The following is a 12256-nucleotide window of genomic DNA, read 5'->3' on the forward strand; positions in this document are numbered from 1 at the left end:
AAACCTCCTCCGTGATGGTGCATACAAGGACGGAATGTGCCTTCGAGTCTTTGTCTTCCCATTCAGCAAGCTGTTCCTGAAATTAATCCTTCTGATCCTGCATCCGCTTCTTGGGATTGGAAGGACGCTTAGGTTTCTTTTCAAACCTTGAACAAGCTCCCATAAGCCCTTATGATTGAACCAAATCTTGAGCTGTAGTTTCAAGTGAGCGACGTTTCCTCTCTTCAACTTGTCCTTTTCATTTGTGCATGGGGGAGCCATAGATACGCGATCACCCCGGAACTATGCCCTCAACACCACTGCGTTCGATCATGACAAAAGAAACTGCCCCTACCGGATCTATATGATCTTGGTCAAGACACTGGCAATGGTTTCATCCATGCACGATGCAATAAGGATTGGTGGGATATTGCCCGGCAATAAGGGTGGTGGGTTATGGACTGAATCGATACCCCGATTTTTGCCCCTTTCGGACCACGCCATGTGCACATTGCCCAGCGGACACAGGCTACTTGCAAATCAATGCTCTTGACCTCCTCCTACTGATTGCGTGGGCATAGAGGTCCTCAAAACAGCCTAAGGGTGCTGAAGCAGATTGTGGAAGGTTCAATGGACAGACCAAATCGCAGCACTAGATGGGTGGAAATCCTTGCAACAAACACGTCACAATGCCCCTGAACAGCTTGCGGCTATAACAGCCCTCTCTTAGTCAGCCTAAAAACTGATACCATGTTAGAGTATGCAAATGAGTGGAAGCATGCAGCAGAGAGAGAGAGAGAGAGAGAGAGAGAGAGAGAGAGAGAGAGAGGGAGAGAGACTGATAGCGGCAAAGGAAATTGTGTATATAGCAAGGGGGAACACCCACAAGAGGGAAGAGGAACTGCTCCAATTGATGCCAAAAAAAGGGGGAGGCTGGCTCTATAAATAGGGCTGCCTGTAGGCCTACTTGGGGGCCTGATATGGGTGACCCAAGTAGTAGGTCCGAGGGCTGACCAGCTGGTTGGCTGTCCCTGACCAGCCCACTATAAAGGGCGTCCCAGGGTGCCTAGGGTTTGCCTCAAGGCTGCCCCTAGCCAGCCCTACCAGCCCTCTACTTTCTCCCTATCCTAGCTTAAAAGGGGGTGGGCACACCCACAATAGAAGCCCTCTTTCACTAGATCTACAGTTGAGATGCCCTCAACTCTAACAATACTCTTCTGACAGTGTTTCCACTGCTCCCAACGCTCTCCTCATGTGGGGGACTCCAACAATGCCTACCCTTTATCTTAGTTGAGACGGTGCTTTCAACAACAAAAAGTGCACAAAATGGAGGTTGCAAGCTAATTACAAGAGAAGAGATCATGGTTTGAATATCATAGCATTAATAAAGGAATGTATGCTAAGCAAAGTGCATTCTAAAATACTTAATCCTATTACCTACTCAATGCTCATAGCTGCTATCTACCATGTCAAGCTTGTCGGTCCATTGGATTTCTCTTGAAAGGAGACATATTACTGCTGAATCTTGAGATTGTAAAGGAACTCATAAGATCAACAACATAAATTTGCAAAGTGGCAGCTAATGAAATCACTAGCAGGTCCACCTTGTATTAGCCTATAGGGAAGTATTAATGTAGGGCCTTTGCCGAAGAAAAGTTGATAAGAGCTGTAGAAAGCTTTAAAATCCATTGGAAGGAAGAAAGCTTTGGGACTTTTCTATTGTCAACCGACCTGCTGTCTAAAGACCTAGAGCTGAACACCCAAGATGATTCTCATGTAAGCTTTCTTCACCAAAAACCACCGCATCAGACTCTTGGTGAAATAGACGAGCTTCACCGCTTTGTGCCCATAGATCACGAAACTCACAGAATTTCTTGAACTACATTGGACTACCAAGTCGAAACCTTGCCACGTAAGATTGCATGGCCACCCCTCTTCAACCTTACGAAGATTACCCCAACAATTGAAGTTATGAGATTATAGTGGACTTGTGTTTATTCTGCAAATTCTCAGCCAGATAATGCTCTCATAGTGAGCATGACCTAGATGCCACATCATCCAGACACATTCCAAGATGGGCAAAAAAGTTGGTGGATGAAGCAGAGAGGATTGCCAAGACATGATATGTGGAGAGAAGTTAAAGACAGATTGAGGAAAAGCTATATCTTTTAACTTAGTGCGTGTCTGCGAAGGCACATGAGCATAGGCCAAGCATACAAAAGTCCTCATGTGAGAAATGCGAGGCTTATGACCCGTCCAAGCCTCATAAGGTGTGATAGTTTGCAATGCCTTTGTGGCATCTGTTCAAGATATAATTAGCACACATGACCGCATCCAACCACAACTTGGTAGGCAAATGTCTGCCTTTCAACATGCATCTGGCCATCTCCATCATTGATCTATTCTTCTGCTCAGCCACAGGATTCTGTTGAGGAGTATAAGGCACTGTGCATCGATGATGTATGCCATGTGAAGCCAAAAAAACAGCAAACTCCTTTGACATGCATTCACCCCCTGTCTGTATTAAGGTGAGCAATGTGCAGCCCACTCTCATTCTCAGCCAAAGCGATAAAATACTTGAAGCATGAAGAAACTTCAAATTTCAAGGCAAAAATCCAAGTATACTTGGTGAAGTCATCAATAAAGGTGACAAAATAATAGAAGCCCCCAAGAACTACAACCCTCATGGGTCCACAAACATCACTATGAACCTGATAAAACTTGCGTGAGGCACCGACTCTCCCATCCTTGGGAAACGTAGCACGGTGCATCTTACCAAGCAAGCATGGTTCACAAACATGCTTTGACGGCATAAGCATTTTGGGAAGATCAACCATACCATCCTTATATATCTTTACCAAAGGTCCAAAATTGAAGTGTCCAAACCTCTCATGCCACAAAGGGGTATCGGCCATGGTAGAATCAAGAGCAAAGACATGTGCATCTACAAGTGCAGCATCATCATCATCCAAACATCTGTCATAAGCATCAAGTCTATAAAGACCTCTAGTCAATGTGCCAGGCAAGACCATGGTAAAGGCATGTGTAACATCATACATTGCACACTGAACACCATAAAAAAGATCCTGAAAGCCACAGGTAGCTATGGCTGAAATAGAGACGAGGTTCTTGCGAATGCTTGGAACATAAAGCACATTCTCTAGAGTAACAATACCACCAGAGACAGAAGTAAGAGCAACTTGCCCAATACCTTTCACGGTGTATGATGCATTATTGGCACATGTGACACTGCCCCCCTGAGATGTATGCTCTAATGAGCTGAATAACTTCCGGTAGGAAGTGATGTGCTTGCTAGCACCACTATCAAAGAATGAGGCATCATGAACATCTGAAATTGCCTTACAAGCATCATGAACTGATCAGGATTATACTGACATGTAACGAAGAAAGCCCAATGCTGGTCTTGTGCAAAATTAGCGGACTCATGTCGATCTTCTGCCCTAGAAGAACCAGATTCTGCAAGACCAGACTCCTTATTTTCAGATGCAATGCGCTTCCTGCATTCAGAATATCATGCCCAGGTGTCTTGCAATAGTTACATCTCTTCTTTTTATTATCCCCTAAAGGAGAGGTACCATGTGAATGATCAGCATGGGGATGAGGGGGTTTACCAGCTGAAACCTTGCCTTTGCCTTTGTTTTTGTGCTGGGCAGCAAAGGCTTGATCACTAGCCATAGAAGCATTGCGACTGTGCTCCTCCTGAAGAAGAAGAGCAACCAGCTGGTCAAATGAGAAATGATTGGCATTACCCCCTGCAACCAACCTCAATGTAGTAGCAAAGCCTTGATAAGAATCATGTAACCCATCAAGGGTATTAGAAACAAGTTGAGAATCATGCATAATCTGATCAATGTTGGCCAATTGCTCTTTCAAATCCTTCACATTAGGGAGATAGGCATCCATGTTACCATCCTCATCAAGCTTCAAATCTTTCAACTGCTCATTCCGCACCTGATACAAAGACGCAAGCTGATCCCATGCTTGCTTAGTTGTCTTGCAAGACCGGATGTGAGGGATAATAACCCATTTCACTGAGAGAGCAATCAAGGCCTGTGCTTTGGCATCACGACCATCCCACTGAATCTGCTCCTGTGTAGGAGGCAAAGTACCTGTAACAGGAGTTGCAAGTGTTCTAGAAGTAGCATTAGAACCATCAGCTGAAGACCCATCACTTGAAGTAGAACCAGAGGCAGTAGGTGTAGCACCAGAAGTGGCATTACGTGTAGGCCTGGCCTCAGAACCTGAAACAATATGCCATAAATTCTTGGCAACCAAAACATGTCCCAACATGTATGACCACATGGGATAATTGGTGCCATCAAGCTTGTCATCAGCCCCAAGCATACCAAAAAGGTCATCTTTGTTACTAGCCATTGATGCAAATAGAGAAACAGTACCACAACCGAGAAAACTAGTGACTGTACAAGCCTCAAGGCTTTAAACTGCAAAAATATCTTGCTGTCCCAACTAGGATGCTGAATGAACAGCAAATATATTGCTCCAAGAGTGCAAGAACCAGTCCCAAATGCTGAAAACGGAGGCCTTCAATGCTCGAAAGTGTAGCAACAAGGTGCAAATTTCAAAGTCGGTGGGAAAAATCTCTTCAAAATGCTGCAGCAAGCTCCAAACACCAATGTTGTATGAGCTTCAGAAATTGACACGCTTCACGAAACAGCATCAAAGTGTTGAAGGAAGCTTTGAATCAGCTGGCACGAGCCTCGAGGCAGACTGAACAGCAGTAAATGAGACCTTACTACATTAAATGCAGACCGTACAGCAATAAATGAAGCCGTACTGCATTAAATGCAGGCACAATATTCCGTACAGGTTCTGAACAGCCTTAAATGAGCATGCAGTGTTCTGTACAGCACTTACTGTGTCAGTCAGTCGTCCGTACAGTACGGCTCACATGTGTGGAGCCGCTTGCAAAAGAAAAGTCCGTACAGATCTGCAGCAGGGGTCGAATGCTCCGAAAACAGGTTGTCTATGCAGTAGGAGCTCCTGGAAGAAGTTTCTGGCCACAGAAAAGCTTGGAGAAGCCCTGAATGCTCACACGTGTGGATAGAGCCAGGGAAATGAGCCGACCAGCAGAGAAAACAGCAAGAAAAGGCCGCCAAACAGCCGTCAATGAGCAACGGAGAGCTCGGGGTGGCTAGAAGTGGCTGAGGGGAAGATTCCTGACCTGCTTTGATACCACTGTTGGACAAAGGGAGCCCAGAATGAGTGATGGAAAATAAAAAACGAGATGTTGTATTGAAAATGCTGCAACAACAAGTGTGGAGGCTCAAGGGTGAGCTAACATAACAAAACCCTAGGGCTAACTGCCTAATTGGACTAAGTGTCCTAACTGACCTAGGTGGTACACGTACTAACTGTACCAATAGTCCTAAGGTGCCCCATAGAGACTGGTATAGGGGCTAGAATATTTGGCTGATGGAGAGGCAATTGCTGTTCTCTCAAAACACCGTTGGGGTAGTGAGCTCAAGGCTGGCGACTGCCATACGTTCAACGACTGGCTGCTCTTGGTATACTGATCGTTATGATTGCAGTGATCTGTGCACAAGATTGAGAGCCTATACTGTAATGGTCTAGCTGAGCACTTGGTGCAGGTTGAAAACATGGAGGGTTTTGAACCAAACCTTAGACCTCAAGACCCAGAATGAAAAAGAATCAAATCATTAAGGTTTTACCAGCATTGCTGATCTAGTCCACATATCTTAAAAATGTTCAATTAAAGGAGATTTCGAGGTACAAAGGAGAATTGATTTTGATAGAAGGCTTTTTAATGTCAGCAACCCAGGGGGGTTGTGTGTCAACACGGGGTGCACCAGGTGCAGAGGGTCCTACACCTCTACTCCATTTCTGCGCAAGCCTCCCCGATAGCCCAAAAAGAGCTAGTGGAATGAGAGGAGGGGTTCATATATCCAAGAAACATTTAATTACCACTTTGTATTGGGGACTATAGTCCTCCATATCAACGTGTCAAACAACGCTTTCATGAGGCGTTTTGGCCTACATATTTCACAAATTCACATAGTCAATTATGTGTAGTACAACAAATAGTCGCTGCAAATCAAGGCACAATGCGGGATGCTGGGTAGTCACATGCGCAGTCTGCTTTGTCCACCCCAGACACAACTGCTGCTGTGCAATAGACCACAGTAGTCCTCAGAGTGTCTCCCTGCTCTGATACCATGTCAGTCAACACCAAGTGCACCAAGTGCAGAGGGTCCCACACCTCTGCCCCATAGCCATGCAAGCCTCCCCAATGCCCCCAAAAAGAGCCATCAGGATGAGAGGAGGGGCTCCATCGTTTTCATATATCCAAGGAACATTCAATTACTACTTCGTATATGGGACCCCATATCCACATGCCAGATAGTGCTTCCATGAGGCATTTTGGCCTCCATATTTCATCAATTCACATAGTCAATTACGTGCCGTGAGGGACGAGGGCCAATGTGCCAACGCTTAAGTAGGACAGAATGTCAAGAGCTTTTTATAGATGGTTCATCACAAAGATGAGAAGTTGAACATTGACGCTAGGGCATATTTTGGTTAAAAAGTTATCCAGTATAATTATGAGGTTTTGGACAATGTGGGTTTCATTTAGGAGAACAATTGAACTGTGATTGCTGGAGAGTGGATTTAATTGATTGAAAGGGTTTGCAAATGAACTTGGCTACTCTAACTTGAAGTTTTTTAATGCCATTATCCAGGGTTGGGTGTAGAAAGAGCAGCCACAGGGGCTATTATTTTCCTTCTGGCCTTACTTTATGCTTTTTGGCGAATGGGTATTCACTTTCCAATGCCATCACCAGATAAAGGTTTGCTCCTGCTGTTTAGTTGAGGTTGAAGAGACATATCTGCATGAATGAAATGCCTTTCCCAAAGCATCGATGTGAATAGCTTGTTTATAATGCTATGCAAGTGCTGTGTAAGTTGTATCTTCTATTGATTTTATGATTAACACATCTTACTATGGTTAAGCCTCAATCATCGGTAAATATGTATCATATTTGGGGTATTGGAAGTACAACTTATGGATGGTGAAGGGTAGACATCGGCCTTGCATATAAATGGTGGTAATGCTTGCAGACATGGTGATTAACATTATGGATTTTATCTTGCCAGGTTTTTTCACAATGCCTCAGTTACTTAGCAGAGTTGGAGTTATTGGTGTAACAGTTATGGCAATTTTATCTGGCTTTGGCGCAGTCAATTTACCGTATAGCTATCTGTCTTTGTTCATCAGGTATGCCAGCCACAGCTTCCAGTTTTGATCTAACTTTCAATGGTGTAAAAAAGGGACCATCCTTTGTCAAAGTTATGTCAAATAAATGGAAGGCTCTTCTACTGCCATTTGGACCCCTGTATTGTGCTTGAATGAAAAAATTACTGCCAAAATATTGCCATCCGCCCAGATACAAATATGTTGGGATTCCTTCAGAGAATTGTGATCCTAATATATTATTTACAATTGTGGGAAGGATTTTCTCTGCTCAATGTTGCCATTGCTCCTCAAGAGTAAGAGATTAACGTCTTAGAAATATTTCTTGCGTCCATACGTAGCTGAACACCACTTTTGCATCTGAATAATATCCATTCCATATGGGTTGTCTATTCAGCAGATGGAACAAAATTTGGATCTTCTAATTATATCAGTCCGCATATCTCACTTGTGATTATTTTTATTCAATTATCTTGCTTGTTGCTTTTTTAAACATGAGATGTAGAGATATTTAACAGATCTTTTTATGGGGTTAGAAATTCCAGTATTGCAGTCCGTTGAGTATGTCAACAATTGTGAATTTTATTGTCAAATGTTTGGGGCAGCAATAAAATGGTTCAAATATCATATGCCTGCCTTCACAAACTGTGGTTTAGCTGTATACTGCAAGACTTTTGTGGGTAGTAGGCTTAACTTTAGCAGAGGATGATCCTTGTTCACCCCCATGCAGTGTTACTCTCTTTGTGTTCCAATTTCTATTTTAATGTTTGATGAGCTCTGTGTGAATTTATGGAATTTATTGTTGTTAATAATTTTCAGTTGATGGCTATTCAAAATTGTAAGTATCAATTAAATACTCATCAGAAACACGCTTCTGCTATAGCATCACCTTGATAGGTATCAGAGCTTGCTTTCTTTTCAATTATTGATTTGATTGGCCTTTGAATGATCGCCTTAGGTCAGCCTAGGTTTGCTTGTGTTTGTGAATGTATGAAAAGTTTAAGAGTCATATTTATCCTGTTCGAAGCCATGGTGAATACATGGAGAGCTGTGATTGTAGGGGTGTAGGGAGGTCATCACTTTCGCTAAGAAGACGGTGCCTATGAAGAACAAATTTGGCCGGTTTGTGGATCGAATGCTTCCTGTAGATTTGGGTATTGAAGAGGATGAATTGTTCGGTTTAGCCTGGGTCTTGTATGCTAATACTAGTTAGTTCTAGTCCTATTAGTTAATTAATAACTAAGTCAACTCTTATAACATGGGTTACCCCATGAGTTGAACAGTCTAGGGTTTAGGGCAGCCTTCATATGACTGCTGCTACAATGCACTCCTGTAGCTCAACTTCTTGCTGTCTCCTTGCTCCCTTGCTCTCACGCTTCCCTACAATGGTATTAGAGCAGCATTTCAGCCCTGCCCTGTGCAGCGTGCTCTCCAAGCCTTTTGGAGCTTTTCTGTCACGTGAAAGTTGGAGCTGCAGCCCCTGTTGATCGGTTCTGTAGTAGCCACCACCCTCAGCATCTCTCCTACATGTAGACGAGTCATTTCTGGCACTACGGGAGGTGCCTCCCTACTGTTGGAGCATGTTTGAGCTCAGGTCTTGCTATTTCGGAGACCTGACTGCCAGGACACACCTCTCTGAAGGCGTTTTGCACGTGACTGTTGTCCATAAAGAAGTTGAGCCTACCTTGCCCTTTCTTTTTTGGCACATTTGTGCTCTGTAAATTGGGGCTTTTTGCTCGCTCTATCTTTGCATTTGCAGGTTTTTAAGTTAAGACATTGTGTAGGCTATTGACTGTGTGATCAGAATCAGACATTTGTGTCTGCCTTAGTGCAGTCATTTGATTCAGTCATATATATTTCTTTGTGCCTTATCAGCAATGGCAAAAGAATGACCTTTTTGGCATGCTTGTATTGGACTTATGTGCATCTCATAGCTTATTTGTGGGTGTGTCTGCCCTATTAAGGATAGGTTTCCTTGTGCAGAGAGGCCTTTTCTGACTTTGGTTAGGACAATCACCAAGGAGGTTTCTCCGGCTGTCCAAACCCCCTGGAGAGTGCATCTAAGGTATGGTCTACACTAGAGGCCCTCTACGCCAGGTATTTGGCGATGTGTGCTGTCACCTTTTAGGGATAATTGTACAATGTCGAGTTCTCCAAAGGGAGTTCTATGCAACATTTCCAGATGCAGGCCAAGATTCTCCAAGATTAGTTATAGGCTATGGGTACTGCCTTGACTACGAGTCAGTTGGTGTCACTCATCCTCACCAAGCTCCCTTCGAATTCCGACATGGTTGCCTGAGCATTGAGGTGCCAGGTCACAACATGTCAATTGGACTTTGATGACCTAAGCTCCCTTTTCCTTGAGGAGGAATCTGTTCTTGTCTCCCAGGGAAAGCTCGGGATCACTCTAGGTGGCACTTCAGTTGGACGTGAAGCACTTTCGTCTGTGCACAAGAAGAAGTGGAGCAAGTGTTATAAATGCGGTAAGCGAGGGCATTTGGCTAGAGATTGTTGGTCCAAGAAGAAATCTAAGGACAGGGCTCAGAGTCGGATTCCTCTTTTGGTGGTTCCAAGGCAGTTGTTGCCAAGACTACCCTAGCCTTCTAGCACTAGTTCCGGGTTCGCAAACAGGTCACAGCCAAAGAGGGCTTGTGGGAGGGATGGTGGGTTGCTTCTGGTCCATGCAAGGTAACAACGTGGAGCTATTGACCAGATGAGTTCGAGGTTGACTGGCATAGAGACTACAGACCTAGTGTGGGTCGGTTGACTGACAGGGGTCAGCCACTTGGTAAGCTATAAGTAGCCCTGCTCTTCTTCTTTGTAAATTATCTCTTGGAGCATTTCTCTCTTTTGTTGGGTGCTGTCCCCTGCTGTATATACAGTTGCCATTGCCTCTATTTGTGTCGATTCTCTCTGTCTCTCTCATTTATGCTTATGCACTGTACCACTCTCACAGCTTTCTCCTCAAGACAAGCTTGAAGGCACCAACTACCCCATGTGGTCATACATAATGCGTCATGTGTTGGTAGCCAAGATTTAATGGAATACCATTGTAGGTTTTGAGGTGAGACTTCCCTCACAGCCACCAACCCCATTGCAGCTGTCTCTACGTGCGTTGGTGATGTTTTTTTTTGGGCAAAAAGAGACTTCTATTAAGTATTAAAGAAAACCGTTAGAGCAAGCTTCGTACGGGATACACCATGCAGTGCATGAAAAGCTCAAGAGCCAAAAAGAAAGGATTGGGGCTGATAGTGCCATCTCAATCCGGTAGAAACCTCTGAGAAAAAGGGAGAACCCCTCCAAACTCGAAGAAATACAGTCCTCCTAGAAGAGGCTGCCTGTGAAGGGCCCTGCATGCTAGCCCATATGGCTATCAAAGTGTGAACCGTGTCACTCCAAATACTTGTGAACACCTGTGATGGGTGTATCTGGGTGCCATCCAAGGCCTTTGTGCATCTGGCTCTCCAAATGTGCCAAGAGGAAATGCTAGCCAAAATCTCCCTAGAGGTGTCCATTGAAGCATGCGAAGCTCTGAAGGGAGTAAGTGGTACATCCTGAAGAGAGCAGGGCTCTATCACCTGCCGACGGATCGAGAGTGCCCAAGAAGAAGGCTCACCCTCATAAAACACCTGGGGCCTAGTAAGGGATAACCATGCCACTAAGCCCCAAGTCATGAAGAAAGGGAAAGTATGAAAAATGCTGAGTATCCGAGCAACCCCTTTCCAAACAGTCCTCGCCTGACTACAGTCCCAAAGGCAATGCCGAATTGACTCCTCTACAGAATGACAGCTAGGGCAAGTGGAATCAGCCCCAAAACGTGATCTCCACTGGTTCACTGCAATCCCTCCACGAATAGAAAGCCAAAGAAAGAGTGATCTTTCTATTTTTGAGGGATTTCCAGAGCCTCCTCTATAAATTCCTACGCAAATTTGCGGTGATGAAGAAGCTGTCCCAATGGGGGGCTCTGGAGGGAATCCAATCCCTACTGCTCAGCTGAAATCTCTTGGCATTACCAACCGTGAAACAAAAGAAGGGAATCCCCCTTTGTCAGTGTCCATGATCTATCCACTCCCACTCTCTTGGGTCCCACTGCAAGCACCTGATAGGTGCACGTCCATATAACCACAACCTCTAGGATCCCAGGGCCAAGAGAAGAGGGTCGGGGTCTAAGTACCACTCCAAGCCCGCTCCATGGTCTAGAAAACCAGCAATCCTAATAGGCTGAAAGGCAACCTCTAGAAGAATATCATCCGTGGATCTAGAGAGTATACGTCCAACCCCAACGTCAAAGACCAGTGCATCTTCCCCGAGATCTCGAAGAGCGATCACTTGTAGAGGAACTGCTGTCCTCGAAAAAGCTCCCATCCAAGTGGTCGTTGGTGGTGGTGTTGACTCTCCATCTTCTGTCACTTTGCTCCATTGTCTCCAGCTCAAGAATTGTGTGACTAAGATCAAGGACTTTAAAGAGCAATTGGCCAACATTGACGAGGTTTTGCCAGTCCATGACACTTAGTGGATTTCCTAATTCATATCAAGGGTTTGCAACTACATTGAGGTTGGTGGCCATGGGCGATCCCAACCATTATAGCTTTGATCAGCTGGTCACTTTATTGTTGCAGGAAGAGCAAATCCATGCTAATCGAAATGTTGAGGTTGGTGGCCATGGGCAATCCCAACCATTACAACTTTGATCAGTGGGCCACTTTATTGTTGCAGGAAGAGCAAGACTGTGTTTATCGGAATGCCTCTATTTCAGGTGATCAAGCATTTGCTACCCATTGTAAGGGTAATGCAAAAACAACAAAGTCTTGTGGGAAACCCAAGCACAATTGTGGTAGTACTTCGAATGCCAACAAGAATGTAGATAAGAAAAAGAAGAGATGCAACTTGTGCAAAAATCCAGGTCATGATATTTCCGAATGCTGAAAGCACATAGAATCAGAGAAGAAGAAGAAGCATTCTAGCCTTGCAGTTACTGACGCTTCATCTTCTGATGAGAAGGATGAATCAACCAATGTTGCTCGT

At 44.5% G+C, this 12256-nt stretch overlaps 1 protein-coding gene across 1 annotated transcript in view; it reads left to right on the top strand.

Annotated features, from left to right (window-relative positions):
- The window catches only part of LOC147888250 (GPCR-type G protein COLD1-like), a 183407-nt gene that overhangs the window by 19954 nt on the left and 151197 nt on the right, over positions 1 to 12256 (top strand). The window contains exons 3-4 of the mRNA XM_087393199.1: positions 6720 to 6827; positions 7135 to 7255. Of these exons, the coding sequence (XP_087249325.1) occupies positions 6720 to 6827; positions 7135 to 7255 (229 nt within the window). The remainder of the gene's footprint in view (positions 1 to 6719; positions 6828 to 7134; positions 7256 to 12256) is intronic.

This window comes from Dipteris shenzhenensis, chromosome 22 (genome assembly GCF_047967505.1).
Source record: "Dipteris shenzhenensis isolate YYH24624 ecotype China chromosome 22, Dip_SZ_1.0, whole genome shotgun sequence".
Lineage (NCBI taxonomy): Eukaryota > Viridiplantae > Streptophyta > Polypodiopsida > Gleicheniales > Dipteridaceae > Dipteris > Dipteris shenzhenensis.